The sequence below is a fragment of the Rousettus aegyptiacus genome, unplaced genomic scaffold (genome assembly GCF_014176215.1).
Source record: "Rousettus aegyptiacus isolate mRouAeg1 unplaced genomic scaffold, mRouAeg1.p scaffold_m13_p_5, whole genome shotgun sequence".
Classification (NCBI taxonomy): Eukaryota; Metazoa; Chordata; class Mammalia; order Chiroptera; family Pteropodidae; genus Rousettus; species Rousettus aegyptiacus.
This window is the reverse complement of record NW_023416308.1, coordinates 15,789,140-15,810,332: the sequence shown is the minus strand read 5'-3', so window position 1 is coordinate 15,810,332 and position 21,193 is coordinate 15,789,140. Positions and strand designations below refer to the sequence as shown.

Here is a 21,193-nt window from a genome sequence, read left to right as displayed (position 1 = left end):
GATTTGCCCAGGGCTGGCAGTGACCACATGCTGGAGCTGGACAGCCAAAGCATGGGCTCTGTACACTTAACCATGGCTAGAGAAGTCATTCTGCCTTTGCCTACCCATGTTCTGCACAGCTTTTCTCCCCATGACCTGAAGGCTGTGGCATGTGGAGATTTGGAGGTTAGAGGTGCTGGGGACAGGCAGAGACAGCTCTACTTACTGCTCAGGCCTCCAGATGATTAGTGGTTTGGAAGAAACGACAGCCTGCTTGCTTTGTGGTTCCCTTCCTGCCACGTGACAGATACCGTTTCCCAACTATTGTCCCTACCTGTCCACGGACACAACCAGGGGTGTCAGGTGGGGAGCAGGGCTGAGAATGTATCAAATCCTTTGTTCAAGGCCAGGTTCTTTGTTTTAATGCTAAGTGGGTATGACCAGCTGGCAGATTTTGTAGTGTTCTACAAGATCACATGTCCACAGGACCTCAGCATTCTAGGGTAGCTCCTTTCTCTGAGAGACCAACCAGCCCAAGCCTCCATCCCACATGCTCCACAGAGTCCAGCAACTTACCCAAGATTTTGTCAGTGGTTTAGAGAGGTTTTTTTAAAAAAAAATCCAGTTCAGAGTCTTTGCCTTTAAACCAGAACAATGTAATTACTGATATTAATGTAGGTCTAAATCATTTTGTGCTTTGTTCGTTCCTCCTGGTATGTTTATTTTTCTCTCCTTTATCACTTTTTTCTCCTTGTGGATGTTAAATGCTGTTTCTGTTAGTTTAGGGGTTTCTCTCTTCTCTGGGGTTTCTTTAGCTGTCTGGCTGCTGTAAGTCTGCCAGTCCCCTCTTACTAATTCTTGCTCCCATTAATTCTCCACTGCACTCACTTCTTGCCTCTTGTTTACTGTTTTCCCCCCCTTCTTCTCATGCATTCACCATGAAGGCTATGACAATCTTTTACTTACCCCACAGGTAACGTGGGGTTGGGATGATTGAAGTTGCTGAATTTCTTAAAGCCTATTGGTCATGAGGATTTTCAATCTATCCATGTCCCTCCTTAGGTCCTAGCCGGTCCCCTGTAACTGCAGGTCTTCTCTCCCAGTGTCCTACCCCCCTTCCTAGACTACCTTCCCCACCCTCCCATTGTCGCTATTGTCGCTATTCCTGGTTAAAACATTGCCCAGTTTTTCTCCTTGGACTTCTTATTACATCTGCTTACTTGTTAATTCTCTCTCTCATTAAGCTCCACGAGGTGTCCTTTCACCACTGCATCTCTCCAGGGTGTGAGGCTGGGACTAGCACACAGCAGTGAAGACAACAAGGAGTGAGTATCTGTTAAACGAATGGGTGAATGCTGGCAGCTGAGTCCTCAGAGAGAACATCCACCTGTCAATCTCAGGAACTCATGCAATGAAGAGGAAGATAGGTCTCCTGGGATCCCATCCCCACACCAGGTGCAGGGGCATAGACTGCCCACCTTCTGGGTCCCAAAGACCCCTGTGGCTGAAAAACCAAACTCAGGGGAGCAGGTAGAGTAACGTACTAACGTTTTTAATACAGTCTGATCAGATCAATTCACATCACGAGGTCAACCTGGGCTTGCTCACATGTGATACAACCGAGGTGCACAATGTCCCCACCTGCCAGCTCTCCTGCCTTCCTGGCTCCCAACAACACTGAAACCCGCTACCTCCCTGACCAGACTGGCATTTTAAAAATTTTGCATAAAACTATTTCTTCCATAGACTTCAAACAATCAACTAGCCAAGTTAATTATGGTACATCTAAACAAAGTTTAATACTAACCCTAACTTGTGACTGCGGTTTACAAAGAGCTCTGTATCACCTGGGATAGCTTTCAGTAGCAATTCACTACAACTGGTCCTAAAAAATAATAACAATAATAATAATAATTAGAGAATTAAAACCCAACAGCAAGTCGAATGGTTAAAATCACGTAAGAACTGGAATTTGGGGTGAGAGTGTCCTCAATAGCTAAGCTCATCCTAGGAGCAAAATGCTAGCCTCCAAAGAGGGCTCAGAAAGGTCTGAGGCCCTTCAGGTCAGGGGTCAAGCTCAGGGGGCTCTCAGAGGACACTCACCCCATGGTCCATGGGATGCTGTAGGCTTCCAGCTTCCTTAAAAACAGTTGGGCATCAGTGTTGTGTAAGTGGGTGGGAACCCTACTGTGGTTTCTTTTGAGGGATATAAGGGGGAATGAAGGATTAGAGAAGTAGGAGAGGACCAAAATCACTGAAGTCCCAAAATGCTGCCAGGTGTAGGTTTGGGATGGGGTCACTAAGAATTGAGCACCAGAAATTCCAGCTTCTTCTAATTAAAGAAACTGGGACTGGCGTTGCCTTGGAGGCCTATGTAGTGTTTCCTGCCCTTGTCGCATATCGGGTCTCACAGATATTTCTGCAGAGTATCAGATGACAATCTATTTCTAAAGACCATTGGGGGATGGGTGGTGGAGAGGAATGGGATGATAAGGTTGGGGGGAAGTTAAAAACGAATAAAAATCTCTCAGCTACAGAACCCAAAGACATCACTTTCCTCCGCATTCACAGCATTTCTCAGCAGTCCCCAGATGGCCATTTGTGGGGATACAGCATCTGCCTCACTTCCCCTCAGGCCCCATGGGCTGCTGGTCAACCTCAGGATCTACTAAAGATGATGCAAACGCCGACTGAACAATCTGAAACCCAAATGACTCAAGGAGAGACATGTTCTGCTGAGGAGAGAAAGGTGAGCCAAGGGCGGGGCCCAGGTCTCCCAGGGGGCCCCCGAGAGCCCGGACATGCACCTTCTGGATGTGTTTGTTCAAGTAGGACTTGGAGCGGAAGAAGCTCCCGCATTCGGGGCAGGGGTATTTCTTCTCCCCATCAGACTCCATTTTGTTTTTGGGGACGGCCATGTCACAGGAGAAGGAGCCATTGGTGCTCTGCTTCTCTGGCGTCTTCAGGTCACTGGCGTCCGAGAGGTCACCGTAGGAGTCGGAGCTCTCAATCGGATCCTGATGTGAGCATTTCTGGCCTTCTAGGAGAAAATAAAACACAGAGGAGAGATGAGGCCAGGCTTTGGAGGTGACCCTTCCTGGAGGGGTCATGAGGGGCCAGCTCACAGGCCTGTGGAGGGCAGCTGATGGCCAGCCACTGTCCTGGCGGAACCCACAGAGGTTCAGCTGGTCAGTCAGGGAGCCTGGCGTGCCTACGGGGGTGACAGCAGGGCCCTGGGGCTGCCAGCCTCCCCTGCCGCGGACTCTTCATGCAGGTGCATGTGTATCGCTCACCACCACCTCAGCCTGCTTCAAGGAAGGGGGCATAGAGGGGAGACCTCACTGCTTCTGTCCAGAACAACTCAAAGGCCCCCGACTCCTAGGTGTGTTCTCTTGGGTGCCTCTGAAGTTCAAACAGCTGTTCTGATGATGCCAAGCAGGTATGTCAATGGCCTCGCCTCTGCACCAGACTAGCTGCACCCTAGCAAGGCAGAACCAGACCCGCAGAGTCCTCGACCTGGCAGACCCCACTGATGGCTGAGATAGAAGCGAACCCTTTCCCCAGTGCTGCCAACACAAGCCCTGCCTGACCACCTTCCTTCTGCCAAAACCCTTCCAGGGCCAAGTGGCCAAAGCACAGAGATTAAGAGCAACTTTGAATAACTCAGTCAGCTGGCTATCCCCACACAGGGCCCAGGACAATCTGGACCTGGAGACAACCCTCACTGTTCTGCCTTGCCCGGCCCACACTGGAGTCCTTCACCAAGCAGTAGCTTCCTGCCTGGCTTCAGAGAACCATGCCAAGAAGGGCGGTCTGTGATGGGAGCGTGGAGCATGCCATCTCTGCCATCCACCAAGCCCCTGACATCATCCCCAAGGCAACGACAACTTGAAATACCAAAGAACAACCTGAATCAAGTGAAGGTGGGGCTTAGGGAGCTCTATTCAAACCTTCTCCGAGTCAGAGGCAGTCAGGTAGCTCATGTATCGCCATGCATCTCACAAACGCAGCCAGAGGCCCTCTGGAAAGGGCTGCACAGCAACCAGTCACCCCTATCAAGAGGGAAGCCAGCCTTTGGCTCCCCCTGCCCTGCAGGGTCAAAGAAGAAAGCATTCAGCCACAGTTCCACACCACCCTTAAAGGGCCACAGGCAACAGACAAGCCCAAAGTGACTCATCATGCAGGGCTCCTCTTCCTGCCCTGGGCCTGGGACATCCCTACAGGGCTACAGACTGTGGGGGCCTGGCCAGGAGCAAGGGTGGAGGGCTGGGGACGAGGAGGCGGGGGCTGGATCACAGCAGTGCCCTAAAGCCTCACTCACTGCCCTGGAGTGAGATACCTACTGTGACTTTTGTCCTGGAGGCCACTGCCACTCAGATCTCTGAGCCTCCTCCAGGCGGCCAGTAAGACGGCAGCCTTCCCGCCTCCCCACACCCGGCCCAGCGCCCCCACAACACAGTCTGCGCAGAGAAGCAAAGTGCAGAGCAAGGGGTCGCTTGCCTTTGTTGCCATAGGTCCTGGCGCAGTGGAACGCTGCTCCCCCATTCGGTATGGGCTCCTGGTGCCTGGAGACCTGGGGAAGGGGAACACCGTGGTGGGTTTTAACATGGACCTTTAAGTAGGAGGCAGAGGAGAAACCTAAACAAGACAAAAGGAGATGAGATCCCGCGGCCAGCACAGAGATACCTCTCTGCTTCCCCCAAGCCTCTCTTCTGGCCGCTCTGGCTAGCATTCCCAGGTCAGCTGCACCTAGAAGGGACCCCCTTCTTGGCTCAAAAACGGCTGCAGCCACGGGAGCCACCTGGCTCACAACAGAGGGTGGCACTGTCTTCGAATCAGCTTCTCTTCAGAGTGCACTCAGCAAGGCTGTGGTGGAGGACCCAGGCTGGCTGCCTGGACGGATGGTCTGAGATCCTGCTCTGGCCTGGGCCAGAGGCCAAATGCCTCTAGGCTTGCTTGGTGCCTCAGTAACAAGTGATTTGAGTGGAGGTCTCACAGCCCAAGGTCAGCGGCAGGGACCAGGGCTAGAAATGTAGTCAGAAAAATATATGGGGCTCCAGGGCAGCCATGGGAGGCCAGCCAGCAGAATTCCTGCTAACACACATAAAGGTAAACTGCACAATAAAACAGATGGAAGCAAGATGAAGTCCCAAAGGAATGCCTCCAGGAGTTCCCATTCTACTAGGACATGTCCTATTTTGCTAATTTTCTCACATTTGGAATAACTGGAATTAGTAACTGTTTAGACCTTTTGAAGAACAGTGAAAACAGAATGTATGTTAAAGGGGCGCAGTCACGTCTTATTTGTAGTGGTCTTTCTGGTTCAGTTTTGCAGCATCCATGAGGAAGAAACAGGGATAATCTTAAGGAAGAATCAGGGATAATCTTTGTCTTTATTTTAGGGAAGGGGCAGTCCAGCCATCTCGGAGCTGCTCCAGCCCAACCCAGATGCTCTGGTCAGTTTGAGCCGTGCGATATCTCAGGCTGGGAAGAGTAGATCTTGGGCCAACTTCCACACCAGCCACAAGTCTGAGGATATGGAACCAGGTGGGCGAGCCAAAGGATTTTTGACTTGGATTTTGCAGGAAGGAGCTGTGTCATCAAACCCCATCATGGTCAAGTCAGAAAGAGTTTTCAGCAGGAACCGAAGTTTTGTTTTAGCATAAGGCCCACTTGGAGCTCCAGTGCCCTGATGACGTCCCTTGAATCCACTCCAGATCTGGATGACACATTCTCAGTTTCTTTTAAAACTACAGTTACAGGATAGCAGTGGGATCCACTACTAACGGGTCAGAGGCTGAAGAGTACTGTGTAATGTCTGCACGAGACTTGTTTTAAAGTCTGAATTGGCATGGCCTTTGGAATGCTGCAGAATTATAATAAATGTTCACTTTCACCAAGCGACGATGGTGTGCCAGGGCCCAGTGCATTGCATGCATTATTCTGCAGTACTCCCCTAACCACCCTATGAACTGGGAATTATTATACCTATTTTATAGATGGAAAAATAAGAGGCTTGGTGAGGCTAAGTAGCCTGAAGTCACATGTACAGCTACTAAATGGCAGAGCCTAGACTCCAACCCCAGGACCATGGGCCACCAGGAAGTCCTCAGCCACTGGGCAGACTCTTTAATGGTTCCTGTGTCTCGGCCCTGGCCCTAGAAACATTCCTTGGACTTTTTCATTAGGTTTCGTTATCTCCATTTACACTCATGTATTTCTCTTTTATTAGAATGGAAGCTGCTGGTAGACAGGCTGACCTGCAGGAAGCTTACTTAACAAACAATCCCGATAGTAGCACTTGGTGGTTCTGGAAGAAATGGAGGACTCAGTGAATTTTCCTTACTTTCCTAAAACAGCTTCTTCATAGCCCTGCTTGGACCAGATGCAGGTGTCTTTCCCTGCCTGGTAGAATGAGTTGTACTGTGCTGTGACCGAGTGGTCTGCCTGGGGCCAATCACCAGGGACAAGAGGCTTAAGAGGGTTCCATATAAACGTTCTTAAGAGGAAAGCTGTAATCAAGAATGAGTAGATGAGTAATTTGGGAAAGGGTACTTTAGCCCTGCTCGTTGCTGTGGCCCCAACAGTCAGCATATCAGGATTTTCTGATGCTATGATGATGCCACTTTAGAAGGGAATTTTTTTCTTTGTTTTTTAATCCCTTGTGGGGCCTCTGAAGTGTTAGGGTATACTCTAGCAGGTCCACTGCATTCAGAGGGGATGGGAAGAGAAGGGAAGGTGCACCAGGAATTATTATATTTACTCCTTGAGGGAAGAGCTATGCCAGGGGAAGATAACAGATGCTCAATGAAAACTTGCTTTTTCCTGAAAAACAGTCTGAGAAACACATGGCTAGGTCTTCTTGACTTTACCCAGCTGCAGACTGTACTATCTATAGCAAAACCGCATGGCTGGGTGGTAGGAGTGGATCCACAGCTGCTACTTAAAGCTCAGAATTTAAACACAGAGCAACTTGGCAGCCAAACGTTGGGATAAAACAAACTGAGTTTCTAAAAAGAACACATCTTTAAAGTCAGAAATATTTAGTCAGAATTCTGAACTCACCTGCCCATTCACCACTGATTAACCAAGAACCAAAGAGGCGGCTTGACCCAGGAGCCAGAATGGAGACTCCAAGCATATATGTGACTCCCCTGGAGCCAATAAGTCATCCTCCCTCTCACTCCAGAGCGAAGAATTTATCACCAAAAGGCTAACCGCTCCACCATTGCGTTTTCTTGTCTCTTATGCTGCATTTCACACTCCAGAAGCAAATCTTCCTTTCCCAAGTTCCACATCTATGCAGGGGTCAGGGATTGCTTTCTCCTTGTCCAAACCTTGGTGGGGCCATGCCCAAGTGAGCGGTGCTAGAACGGGGCATTAAGTCAGTTGTGTCAGCTCAGTCCAGGGGAATGGCAGGCTGTCTATGCCCATGCCTGGCACTGGTAACAACTTGTATGGCCACCTCTGACTGGGAAGAAGACTTCCTCTACCTTTTAAGCAATGATGTTTCAGACCAGACATTGTCTCTGTCGAAGGCAGAGTCCCAATAAGCTATCCTTCTTCTTCATACCAGTACGTATGTAGATATACAAAGACCCAGCTACAGAAATTTTAAAAGAAAAGAAGAAAATCATGGTGCATATGTATCTCCCAGCTCCTTCTCTCCTTCTCACTGATCAACTTAACTGATTTCCTTAACTTTAAATGAGGGAACATTTCTATAGCTATCATATTCCTCCCACTGCAAATTATCTTCCTCTACAGAAGGTATAACCTACATCCTGATATGTCTCCAGGACAAGGACAAAGTCATCTGTCTCAAGTGTGGGGCTACAGCAGCCAGACTGCCTCCCATCTTTCCCATTCTTCATAGGCAAGAGTAGTTTGTGTGGCAAAGACTGAAAAAAGGCAGATCTATCTGTGGCAGAGTTGACTGCTTAAGAATTGTTGGGATTAACAGATCTCAGAGGGCACTTGGAAATTCACCTGATCCAACCTCAACCATCTGGACCAGCTGGCTGACATCAGCCTTTGCTCAAACCCTTGCAGAGATAAGAATATTCATTTATTGGTGCAGCTCCATTCACAGCCTTGGTGGCAGACAGGGCAAAGCATGACCCAGAGCTCTCTGCATTCTGATTCCAGTGTCTCAATGTCTTTGGTATCCTTTTCCTCTTCCTAGAAAAATTGCCTTCCTCTTTTCTTTCGTTCTTTCTTTTTTTTTTTTTTTTAGGAGGAGTCTCTTCCTATTTCTGCCCAAGAAATGAGTCTGGAGGTAGAATCCTGCTCCTTCTTTTCTAATAAAAAACTGAAATTGTTTTCTTTTCCTTCTGAGTATCCAACGGAGGTTAGACCAGAGCCCTCTTTTATCTTCTTGGAAGAATGGGACTTCCCGCTCTGATTCTGGAACCCAAAGCTGTTTAGCCTCTGATCCAGACCTAGTGTTGGCTTTTCTGAGAAAAGGTAGCCTCTGCTTTTATCCTTCTTGTACCCCCATCCCAGTCGTGTAGCATGTGGCAGCTGCCCAAGTCCTCTTTACCAGCCTACGAAAAACAAATCCTGACGTACAACAGTTGTTGGCTTTGCCACATCAGCTGTCTTGTAACTGGGTCGATTTTCTCTGCTGTTCCCTGCTGCTCTCAGCTCTTCTTTCCTCCTGAGCTCAGCCCTCAGGCGCTGTGCCCCTCGGTCTCCCACCAGTTCTTGCTCCACTTCACAATCTGGGCTAGGCTTTCTGAGTTTCCTTATTAGCATCCTTCTTTATTCTCATTGGTTCCCACTTTTGGTCTCTGATCCCGGTTCTCAGGCTAAAACTTCAACCTTGAAAACTTGATGAAACTCTTGAGGATGGCATGTTGCAGCAGGTTTAGAGTCATTCGGGGATGCTGTCAGGAAGCCAGGTTAGGATGACACAGGACAAACTTTCTAGAGCTGGGGCAGCCACGGTCAAAAGAGCCACAGCCTGATAACACCCTGTATACACAGCCCCACTGGGCTCACTACCTGGGGGAAGTTCCTGCCAAAAAGGACTCTACTGACATGTCAGAAAATAAGACAGACACTTAAGCAGCTTTTATTACCACCTCCCCACTTTCACAGCAAGATTCCTGATGGTACAAACAGTGACATCCAGCGGCCTTCAAGGCAAACTCCAGGTGTGCAGTCCCAGGGAGAGACCCAGCTTCAAGGCACCAAGAATAAATACTCAGCTACTCAGCCATCTCCCTCCACCAGCAGCCTCAGGGTACATGGAGGTAGCATAGGCACCCAAAGTTTCCAACCAAGGACTGCAGGGATGCTGTGCCTCATCCAAATCAGTGTCAGTGAGCCATGTCTTTCCTAATACTATTACAAAGTGTAAGGACAGGGCCTCCCCGATGTCCAGCACCTTGCGGGGTTCAGTTAACTTTCATCTATCTTGCCTGTCGGGATCCTCACAACAACCCTGTGAGGTGGGCAAGGGGGTTGTTCTTAACCCTATTTAAGAGATGAAGAAACTGAGGTTTAGAGAGGGGAAGGGAGAGCTCAAGGTCGCATAGTAGGGTGAGGTGAGAGGGGATGGAATTAAATCCTAGGTTCCCTGACTCCTGGTTCAGTACTCAATTCACTAAGCCACACTCAAAACTTTCAGAAACATTGGGGCAAGAGCATCCCAGGAAATAGAACTTTCCAGCAATGTCCGCACCTGGCCAAAGCAAGCTCACCGTGCATAAGCATCCTCACACCCACCACAGAGAGCTACCCCGACCTCCTTCGGCACAGATATGGCGCAAGCCTCCTCCACTGACACTGTGCTTGCAAAACACAAACCTCAGCCCTTCCAACAGCCAACAGGCCCTGGCAGAGGCTCAGGGACAGGACAGGCCTACTTTATCCAACAAAACACCAGGGCCAGAGTCAGAGCCCACCTAGGCCAACCTCAACCGCAAGCACACTACCCTCTCAGAATACTTTCCACTTTCCTCTCTCGTCAAGGCCACAATCTACCTGGATTTGGGCTCGTTTCTGATCATTTGTGCTAGAAAGTTTCCACCCCTATCCATCTCCAGATTCAACTTCCTTCCCTTGCTGCTGAATTTCACACACCAGTGAATTAGCAAACAAAATCTCTCAGGCAGGACCCCTTCTTTTCCACCTCTTGGGGCTTAATGACTTTCCCAGTATCAATAGTGATGGTTCAGTGGTATCTATAAACGCATCCATGCTGCCACCTGAGCAGCAGATGTGTTAGGAGCCCAAACCTGGGAACAACACTCTCTCCTCTGTTCCAACTTGCTGATCTCCTAGGCGCTCCCATTCCAAGCACCCCAAGTTTCTTGGAAAGGAAGGGGTGGCGAGCAGCTAGCTGGGTGATAAAGGTGTTTATCATTCGGTGGGAAGGGAGGGCCAGCCGTGTAAAGAAGGGACTCTGAGGCAGGGTGGTAGAGAGACCCCCTGGCTTCCCACAACCTCAGGCCCATCCTCTGGAAGTGAGGAAAGAGCAGGGAGATTACCTCGGTTACAGATACTGCAGAAGTTGCTGGGCCCCTCGCTGTGCTTCTTCAGGTGGTCTGCCATGTACGCTGCTCTCAGGTACTTCCCACACACCTGGCAGGGCACCTTGTCTTCATGACAGGCCAGGTGGGAGCGCAGACGGTCTCGGGTGGCAAAAGAAGCATTGCAGGTCTGAGAGCAGAAAGGAAAACAGGGTGAGGTGAAAGCTGGCATTCCACACCTGACTCCCCATCAAGCACACAATAAAGCAAAACCATTTCTGACCAACACGTTTGATTCCCTGTATAAACAGAGCTTTAAAATGTGACCCAGGCTTTCTCCCCAGAATGTCAAGTAGTTGCTTTTATTTCCCACAATGGCTCCTCATGGAACACCTGCGCTGGAATTATTGATTTCAAAATGGCTATAACGTGCCCAGAACATGGCACACTAAGTACTATGCTCCCTACGAAATGAGGGTGGGGCGTTTGTTCATTTGTAAACGTTAAGAATTGACTTCAGTTGCGTCAACTAAGAATTTACAGAAGAGTTACTAGCATAAACAGACCAGTCTTCCTGTTCTCCATCCTGGGTTTCCCCTAGTTGCTTTATACAAAGAATTCAATGTGTTCACTTTATTCAAAAGTGACGTTAGTCTTGGCCACAAGAAAATGGAAAGGCAGGACAAAGAACAGAGATGATTCTTCATGATATTCTTGTGAGTTTGTATTGAAAAAGCAGCCCATAAGATGATAGTGTCAATTTGGCTAATATGATATGCTTGCTTCGGCAGCACATATACTAAAATTGTGCTAACGTGAGAATTAGCAGAGAGAACGAGGGTCAGAGGCTTTGGGAACATTTGTGAAACGTTAAGTTGGGGAAGTGCTGGTAATAACGAGGTTACTCTCACCTTACGTTATTACCCTGAATTGATTGAGGACTCATTCTGTGCCAGGCAGGCACCATGCTGAGCTTTTTACAGACACTTGTCTGATGCAGTCCATCCTTATAGCAGTCCTCTGAGGCAGGCCATGTCATCACCCTCCAAGAGTGTGGCCATAGAAAGCTGTGCTGTGAGCACCAACTCACAGCCAGGCCTCAGGGGCAGATGATTCAGGCACTGAAGGTCAGCACCAGCACCTTGCAAGGGCAGCTCCGTGCCCCGGGGAGCTCCTGTACCTGACGGACCCGACTCAGTCTCGATCTCAGATCTCCCCTCAACATCCCTTCCTCAGCTGGGGCTTGCACAGGCACCCCAGCCTTGGAGGTCATGAAATGCCAGGAAAGCCCTCAGGAAGACTTCAGTCTGGTGACTTGCAAGCTATTTTGGTTCTCTAAAGTTTTTTCATGGGTTTTAGTCGAGTTTGATTCATTTCTGTGTGTTTGTGTTTACCAACTGTTTAGGAACTGCAAAAGAAAGCAACATTCACTTTGTGTGTTACAGATCAGAGGTGAATCCACGGGAGACACACTAGAACGGAGCTGCTTCTGCTGTGTCTTTTTAACAGAAGGTCCTGAGGTCCTGAGTCCTTGAAGTAAGTGTCTGAATGTCACCATGTACATTTATCTGTCTCCTTACCGTACAATCAAAAGCAAGAAACAAACACATGTGACACTGTGGAGGCAGAAGACGCCACTGTCGCTACCCAATCCCAAATATCTGTGTCCATCGGGACAGGCCTTGCTGTTCTCAGTTATTATCTTTTAAGTAAATGTTACAAATTTGAATAGAACAATTTATGCACTAATGAAAGACTGCTTTTATCTGTTTTATACGTTGTTTATTCGTTTGACAAATGAGGAAGCTAAGTTTAGAAAGTGATTTGCCCAAAGCACATGACTCAGCTACTAACGAAAGCAGCTGTCTAAATACCCTGCCACTGCCAGGCCAGTACCCTCCCAATCCTTTTGATTACCCTATATTCCTTGATTTACAGCTGGGCAGATGGAGGCCCTGAGAGGATATGAGACAGCTAGCTGGCCTGTGAGCCAGCCTGAGTCTGTGCTCTTACCACCTCTAGATTTGGTAGAGATCATTTCTGGTTGAGTGAAAGGTACTTGACACTTTTGAACACAGTGTACTTGGTAGCCAGCATTTCCTTGACAGGGAGAGGTAATCAGACTGTGCAGGGAAACTCACATACTTAGGTGACTCAGAAAGCATCATGGTGCTTGGTCTCACGGCCGCAGGTGGACCCCACCTAGTCTGGGACCTCATGACCCAATTATAGGACACAGTGTGGGGAAAATGCAGAATCTTCCACCTACAGCCCACTGACCTACCCAGAGCATGGGCTGCCATAAATACTCTCAGGAGGGGGATGCATCTGTTGCTCTATCCACCGTCAAGAGCCAGTTTTTCCAGCCCGTGACCCCTCTAATGATGAAGGGCAGTGTGGTCTACACCTCAGAACTCACGGGAACCAAACACAGACCAGATGTGAGATAAAGCAGCTGAAAGCACACATGCAGGACTCTGCCTTCTGCAGTCCCAGGGAAAGGGCACCACTAGAGGGATGTGAAAGAGATGCTTTGTTTCTCTTGCCAGCCTACTTTTGGGATCTGTCCTTTAAAGAACTGCCTGTCATACTTGGCTACCTAAAGGTAATGGACAGCCATATCTCAATTATCCACAAATGGATTATCCATTTGGGGGATTAGCTAAGCAAAATTAAAATCCCAGACCAGGTTGACTTCCCCCACCCCTTCCTCCACTGATTATCTCTGAAGGAATGAAAGTTAACTTTGGCCTGAGCAAACATAATTAAGAATGTAAATCTGCTGCTGGTAAAAAAAACAAAAAAGAAAAAACAAAAAACAAAAAACAAAAAAAACAAAAAAACCCACAAACACAACAAAACTTTCACTGTGTTACAAAAGCCAAGCTAAAGTGACTGTTGGCTTCTCTGTGCCAGAACTGACTCTTTGTAGCTGAGTCCCCAAGGTTTTCCGGGGGAATCGTGAAAATGCATAAGTCTGAGTTTAGACGTGCCAGAAGTTCAGACAACACAGGACCGAAAAAGCCTGGGCACATGACCCAGAGAGAAGTGACACAGAAGAAGAAGACAGATTTCTAAGAAGAGGACACCTAGAACCTCCATGGTGGGGCCACTCAACAGAAAGGCAGTTCCTGTCTGGGAGACAGGGAGAAGACAGAGGGACCCTTGAGGGGACAAGAGTAAGCCAACAGTAGCATGATTGGATTGCCAGTGGTGCTCGGAATGGATGCCCTGCCTACGATCCTGCTATCATTAGGTGCCAACCCAGCTGCCCTGAGCTCAAGTCATCTCTGGTCATCAGCCCGCAACACTGAGCCCCTGTAATGCTCCCTTCCCTCCCCTGCCAGTTTCTCCCCATCCCAGAGTTCCTAAAGCTTTTGTTCCCAAGGGCTAAACCACTCAGTAACGGGGCCCAAATGGTACCAGGGATACTAGCACAGCCCCAACCTCTGGTGGCTTTTGAAACCTGGCAGCCTCAGCAGGTGTGCTAAGCAGGCTTTTCCACAGCCCTGGAAAAATCTAAAGGCAATGCCTGGAGGTCTAGTGCCATGGGCCTTGCTGGCCTCCTTCTTCTTGAGGGTGTCAGCTCCCTGATTCCCACCTCCATTCATTCCTTCTCTAATGAGCTATCCTCTAACCCAAGCCACCCCAATTAGCTCCAGAGAAGTGGGGCCAGTGGAAGCAATGGGAGAGGTCTCAGCTGCTCTAGCCTCTCAGCTTTGGGCTGAGTTCCACATGGGAGAAATGTCCCAGCTCACTGCACTCATAGATCCACCAGTATCTGGGCCATATGGGCCAGTTAAGGACACTCAGGACAAGCCCCGAGGAGACTTGTGTATCGCTGCTAAGCCTGAGGCTTCATGCCTCGACATTTGGATTGCCATTTCACTCAAGCTGTGGCACCAGTCTTGGTAACTGGCCTCCATAGTTCTCTGTGGCATCTAGGGCCAAGAGGTCCAGCCCATGCCCAGCTTTGCCAGAGGCCCAAGGAAATAACTCCTAGTGGGCCATCTCTTTACCTTGGAGGTTTTTATACACCATGCAAATCAGATGCCCCTGTTGGTTAACCAAGCCCAGGCACACTTGACTGGCCAGCCCAGCGTATGAGAGCCAGCATGTCTTTACCTGCTGGGTCATCATTAGAGGAGTTCTGGCTATAGGGCTGGAAGCAGGGCCAACAGGCCAGTGAGAGTGCGTGTTGGAGGGGCAGAGCAGGAGTGGGCTCATATACTGAGGGACAATGATGTCAGTGTTATGACACAGACCAAGGACAAAACACACAAAGCCTGAAATGTTAGAATGAAAACTTTTATCATCACTCCTGTTATCCCCGCGGAGCCTGCGGGGGCTAAAGGGCACACCACCGGGATCCAAGGGGGGTCTACATCTGCTTTATCAGCCCCCAAAGCCATAACTGGGGTGACCCAATATAAAGCTACTGGTTAGTCTAGTTCCTGAGCAGACCTACTAATAAACCTCAAAAACACAAAAGTCTAATTCACTAGCCAGAAATGAAAACAGGACCTGTCTTAATGGGAAGGGAAGAGGGCAGCGTAGGCTGACCCAGTTGGAGCTGTACCAGAGTCTCCTGTGGAGGGGCATTCACTCCCATGGTGGAGGGAGGGGTGGCCAGGCCCCATTCTAGAAACCTCGTGCCTTAGGGGAAGTGATGCCAGGGGAAGGGAAGCATAGAAGCCAGTGGCTTAGTTCTCAGGAAAGCACCAACCTCCAAAATCACCCAGGCTAGGATAGACACCCAGGGGTACCATCTGGTAAAGGGAGGGTAAAAAAGGCAAGAAAGCCCAGAAAGAAACCTGGAGGCTGCGAGGGAACCCTAAATGGAGCTTCTTGCTATCACCATCTTGGGTCCTTGAGCTGGGAAAGACTCCTAGTCACCCAGGGAGGAGCTGGACATGGTGAGTGGAAACCACTCTGCTGGCCTCTCCCAAAAGCAAGGGTCTCAGAACAACCGCCACTCCAGTTCCCTCCACAGAAAACCCTCTCAGGGAAGCCAGACTAGCCTACAGGCCACTGGGGAAAGGCCCGGCTGCCCTCTGGGGCAGTCCAGCCCTGCCTGAGATATCCTGGTGGGGCTGGGCAGAAGAGAGCGTTGCTGGAGTGTGCTGGGCCCAGGTTTTCGAGGGCTGGGAATGATTTTTTTAGAGAAAGGGAAAAGGCGGTGTCAGGAACCGAATGGGACGACCTCCACAAAGCAGGCTGGGCAAAGTCCCATGATGGCAGGTCGCTAGGAAGAGATTCCAGGGGCGGTAGGCCGCTGCTGCTCCCAACCCACACCTGGAAAAAGGGCAGAGAGTGCAGGTTACCCCCCCAGGCCACCGGGCATACCCCCACTGCCCTCTGGGCTCCTCCTACTCTGCTGGGCTGCTCAGCACACTACCTGGGAGAGTCAGAACGTGCTCTGTGATGAGAGAATCAGAGACAGAGAGAGAGAGGCAGCGAGGCACAGATGGATCTCAGCAGGCCCACCCCTGGGTGATCATCCTCTGGGGAGGCCACCTAGCCTGGTATATGCGAACACCATCCACACCTGGCCCCTGGGGGCTCTTTGCCCTACCTATAACATGTCCATCCCTCCCTACAGGTCTCCCTGAACCCTCCCTCCTTGCCACTACCAAGATAAAGAGAAGCAATTACCCTACCAGAGATTGCAGTAAGCATCCCACAACACCAGCTCCCCCTCATATGGCAGGAGCTTGGCACAGGAGAAGGGAGGTGACCAAGGAAAAGAGAAAGGCGTTGTTTTCCATCCACACAGGCATGCTTAGTGGCCAGGAGAGGAAACTTAATTTTCTGGGTGGCGCAGGGCCCCCAGATGCTGTTCAAGCAGAGAAACCAAGGGGGCGAATCTTGCCTAGCCTCCCTACCTACTGCTACACAAAGAGCTCACAGGAGAGGAAATCGCCTTGTTCTCCAGGCATCAGAAGCCCTGGCTATTTGCACACATGGCTCAGGAGGGTTAAACAGGTGCCAGTGTTCAGGGTTGAGACGACCTACTCCCTTCTCCTCCTCTACCCCCTGCTGCCTTGTGCCCTAACCTTAGGGGACCCAGGAGCTCCAACTTGGGTCAGGCTGCCTGGCAGGCAAGGGGAAGAACTGCTGGCTGGAACACTAGGAACCTTTTACAAACCGTTCCCTCCCCACGGTGTCCCCTGCAAACTGCTGAGAACCAGAAGCCGGGCCCAGTGGGGTGCCAGTGCCCCCAGGACAACACTTGTGGCCCACCATCCAAGGAACTGGCTAACACCAGGAGAGGAAAGCCAAGCAACAGAGCGAAGATGGAGACAGGGTGGGAACCAGGACCCGGCAACCAGGAAGGTGGCACATCACGGTTGGGGGGAACAGGGCCAGGGGGAAGAACAAAGGAGAAGAGCAGACGGAGGGTGGAGGGACAGAGGGGGAGGTGTGCAAAGCGGTGGTCAGTCAGCCGGCCCAGCACACACGTCAGCTGGCTCATGGCCGGGCTGTGAGAACAGCAGCATTCTCTTTCAGCCCATCTCTGCCCTGGCCCGACCCCTACCTGACACTTGTGAGGTCGCTCAGAAGTGTGCACCTGCTTGATATGTCCGTTCAAGTGATCGGGCCTAGAAAAGAGAGAACCAAGACAGACTTTAATATAAAACCTCAAAAAATGAGCCACACACTTGGCCAGAGCCCCCAACCTCACCCGTACACACGCTCTGCTGGAAAGGATTCCCTCCCCCTCACCCCAGCATGACAAAGACACAGTCGCCACCCAGTTGTGGTCCCACAGGCCCAGGCCTCTCTGCCCTGGTTTTCTCTAGAGGGGAAGGGAAGTGGGCGGTTTCTCTGACCTTGCCTACCCACCTCCCATCAGAAACTCAATGATTTCTAGGACCTAAGGAGGTAGCTTTAGAAGGAGACAGGGCGGCCTTGCTGAGGCCTTTCCAGGAAGGGGTATGTGTGATTCATTGTCCAGACTAAAGCCCCTCAGAAACTCAGTATTCCTCACCCCCCCCCCCCTTGCCGCTCCTGCCGTGGCGGCCAATGAATGCCACGGGGATGGAATTCAGTCCCCAGAGGCCAAGGGATGGAGCCTTAAGTCCCCAGCTGGGCTGGTAAGCCAGGTGCCTGCCAGAGCAGGTGGGCAGGGGCTGCCTGACCGGTAAGACGGGTTCCTGGCTGGGGCCCCTCTGAGGGAGTTTTCCAAACCTAGGTTCCACACACAAGGTCCTCAGTATCCAGGCAAGTTAAAACCAGCCTTTTATTCTGGACATTCTCTTAAGAAATAAAAAAAACCCCTCTGCTCCCAGACAAGTTCTCAGTTCCCTATCAGACTCACTGAAAAGTGAATCTAAAAATCTCCCTTCCTCTCTGTCCTGAAAACATAAAGGAAACCTGGTGGGTTCCGTTAGACTCTGCAGCCACCAGGTCAGGGCTGAGCAAATACTTTGGTGTCAGGAAGTCTCTGGGTGCTGAAGACTGTGCCTCATGATCCTATGGGGCTGTGAGGGGCAAAGCTGGAGTCCACTAATCCATGATTGCCAGTGCTCTGTGCTGGGGGATTTGGTGCCACAGAAGTGTAAGGAGTCCCAGATGCACTTGTTTCTGTTTCAGTCCCTCCCTCAGCAGCCATTCAAGCAGGGAAAGTCGCTGGAAGAGTCCAGCCTCCCGCCCCCAGAGGGGGCCCCACGCCTGGTGCCGGAAACACAAAGGGAGCCCAGGGAGAAGAATGGTGAGGCCCGGTGGCTGTGGCCTGAGGAATCCGGCTCCTTCCTACCAAGCCCCAAGGAAGAGACCTAGGGCACGCCTAGTGCCAGAGAACTTCCCTGAGAGAAGAAAAAGCAGTTTTGTGGTCATACCATCTCAAAAACTAAGATCAAGTGACCTCCACAAGTCCCACGCCCCCAGATCTTTGCAAGGAACTGTCCCATGAGCCAGGAACAGGACAGGTCATGGCAGAGGGGCACCATTCCTCACCTGGAGAAGCCTTTCCCACAGCTCTGGCAGATGTAGGGTTTGCCCACGGACCCATCATGGGACCGCACATGGTAGGACATGCGATCTTTTCTCTTGAACCTCAGCCCACACACAGGGCAGGAATAGGGCTTCTCCCCCGAGTGGGAAAGCTTGTGCCGATTGAGATGGTACACATCACGGAAGATCTTGCCGCAGATTTCACATGCCACCTGCTTCCTGGTCCGGCTTCTCTTTCGGGGACCATCAGGGTCCTCAGAGATGGGTAGCCCATTCTCACCCAGCCTGGGAGGAGGAAGGTCGATGTATCCCAGCTGGAGACTGGTGACACCATGCTGGGCCTCGTGCTGCCGGAGCCGGTTGGCATCAGTGAACACCTTCCCACACAGGCCACATGGAAGGATGCCTGCCTCTCTTAGGCCCCCTGGGGACCCGAACATTGAGTCCAGCAGGTTGGCCTTCCTTGGGCGGCCACGGCCTCGCTTGCCAGTCAGGGGAGGGGCACTGGATGCCACATTGGGGAATGGGGAAGTCAGCAGTTGGGGTGACAGGGGTCCAGCCACCATGGGCAAGCGGTCCACCCCCGGTAACACAGGCAGGGAAGCTTGGCTGGCAATGGCTGCACCAGCCGCCCGAGCTGCCTCCTCCTCGGGCTGCATGCTGCCTGCAATGCCATTGCTGTTGGCTGCCAAGGCTGCCCCGTTGGTCATGTCCAAAGGGAAACCCAAGTCCGAGGTCCCAGGGGGACGAAAGAGCATGATATCAGCCCGGGCAGGGGGCACCAAAATCTGCACATTGGATTGTTTGATGACTTCCTGGCAGATCTCAATGACCGACCTCATCAGCAGGAACTTGGCGGCCGTCATGAGCTCGGGGAAACTCTCTAGGCGAACCACAATGCGAGAAGTGTAGGCGAAGTCCAGGATGTCGCCGAACACCTTTGAGCTGATGGTATGCATCTCCAGCTCCCGGCTGCCCCCAGCCCCGCCGCCCGGGGCCGCCGTTGCGCCCCCCACGTCAGCAGGACCACCGTCCGCAGCTCCGCCGTCGCCCAACTGGGCGCTGAACACCGATTCAAAGTACTCGCTGCAGGCGGCCAGCACGGCGCGGTGCGCTGGGAAGCTCTCGTCACCCACCCGCAAGAGCACGTCGCAGAAGCGCCCGCCGTTTTTGCGCTGCTGGTTCAGGTTGTGCAGCATCTCCGTGCTGTGCCTGCTCACCTGGTAGGTGTAGCAGCCCGACGGGCCGCAGGAAGCGTCGTTCACCCGCTCCATGGCCGCCCCCCCCGTTCCCTTAGGCAGCTAGAGAGGGGCGCAGCGGATGTCTACACTCCCCACACGTGCCGGCCCCGGGCTCTTTAGTCTCGCAGGTGCGCCCAGCGCACACGCCCCCTGTCCAGATCGGACTGTCTACACCGCAGGGCGCACTACCCCCCGCATAGCGGCCCCTACCCCTGCTGAATCGCGCGCTCCTCTCTCCTCTCCGCCCGCCCGCCTCCCCTAGTCGGTCTACCTCCAGGGGGTATCAGAGCAAAGAGGTGCGCCCCTCCCGCAAACGCGCCTGCTACCTCCCCTCCCGCCCGCCAGGCGGCGCCGGCGCGCAGCCAACTGGGGCGCGCGCGCGCACGCGCGCCGGGAGGAGGAGGGGGTCTGTCGCGCAGGCGCGCGCGCGCCGCGGCTTTTCCCGGGCCCGCTGGGGGCGCGCGCTGCGTCCCCTGCAAAGCGCGAGCCGGGGCGGGGGCGCCGGAGCGGAGGAAACAAAAGGCGAAGGCGGCGGCGGCAGTGGGGCGCGCACTGGGGCGGCAGCGCGGGTCGGGTCCCGGAGCCTGACGGACGGTGGAGGCGATGAAAGCTGGAGCGGGCGGGCGGCAGCGGCGGCAGGATGGGCCCTTCCCCGGGCCGGACGAAGGCGGCGACGGAGCGGCGGCGCTGCGGCCCCGGGCTCCGTGTGTTCGGAGCGGAGGAAAGATGGCAGCGGCTGCACTTCCTCTTGCACTTTCACCCCTGGGGGGAGGAGAAGGAGGGGGCGATACCAACAACACCCCCCCTCTCGCTTGCAGAAAAAAAAAGAAACGGCGAGCTTGCTGTGGGGGCCTCCCGGTGCCCCCGGCCCTGCACGTGCGCACCCGTATCCTTGGCCCCGGCCGCCCTGCGCTGCAAACTTTCCACTTTCTTTGTGCCGAGCGCCCCCCCCCCTCACCCAGCCGAGGATGCACGTCCCCCCTTCCCTATTTATACAACCCCCCCGCAGCTCCGCTCCCCCCGCTTCCTGCCCCCCCTCCCCATTCCCCAGCTCCGCCAATGCTAGCGCAGCTGAGCCCCCGTCCGGCCCCCGCCTCCCCACCCCGCCCGCGATGTCGGGGGCTGCAGTTTCAGCCCCCCCGGACCAATGCAAACGAAGCGCCAAGCCAGCAAACCAGCTCGCAGTGCCCCTCCCTCCCCGCCGAGAGTGGCGGCGAGCGGACGGGGCTGGAGGGGGGTGGGCAAGAGGTGTAGATCTGGGCCCCCAGCCCCATCCTGCGATGTGCACCAGTAAGTGGAGCGGGCGTCAGCTACCCTTCCGAGCCCCCCTTTAATGCACGAAATCCCCAGAAGTCGCCTGCCGACCGCCTTCCCTCTCCCAACCCCAGAGAGAGCCCGGGGTCCTGGCTGGGGGCAGGTCGAACCTCCGGAGCTGCTTCTGCAACCCGCGAACCGACTGAGCTGAAGGGGCTGTGCGCCTGAGAGAGCTGGGGAAATGAGGCCATCGTTCAGACTCTCCAAACCACCACACGCCGAGCT

The 21,193-nt window shown here is 52.5% G+C and overlaps 1 protein-coding gene across 7 annotated transcripts; it reads right to left on the bottom strand.

Annotated features, from left to right (window-relative positions):
- Window positions 1-1,510: 1,510 nt before the first annotated feature.
- PATZ1 (POZ/BTB and AT hook containing zinc finger 1) lies at window positions 1,511-20,588 on the bottom strand. Of its 7 annotated transcripts, XM_016165418.2 has the most exons (6): window positions 18,417-20,587; window positions 16,996-17,059; window positions 10,476-10,647; window positions 4,480-4,617; window positions 3,930-4,068; window positions 2,911-3,019 (listed from the first exon to the last, which is right to left on the bottom strand). In XM_016165418.2, exons 1-5 carry the CDS (start codon window positions 19,685-19,687, stop codon window positions 3,959-3,961), a joined length of 1,755 nt encoding a protein of 584 aa, XP_016020904.2. In that variant the 5' UTR covers window positions 19,688-20,587; the 3' UTR covers window positions 2,911-3,019; window positions 3,930-3,958. The 7 variants fall into 7 exon arrangements, with proteins under 7 accessions (XP_016020871.1, XP_016020875.1, XP_016020912.1 ...); XM_016165385.2 differs by lacking the exon at window positions 3,930-4,068 and having other exon boundaries at window positions 1,511-3,019; XM_016165389.2 differs by lacking the exon at window positions 3,930-4,068 and having other exon boundaries at window positions 1,511-3,016.
- Between the last annotated feature and the right edge of the window lie 605 nt (window positions 20,589-21,193).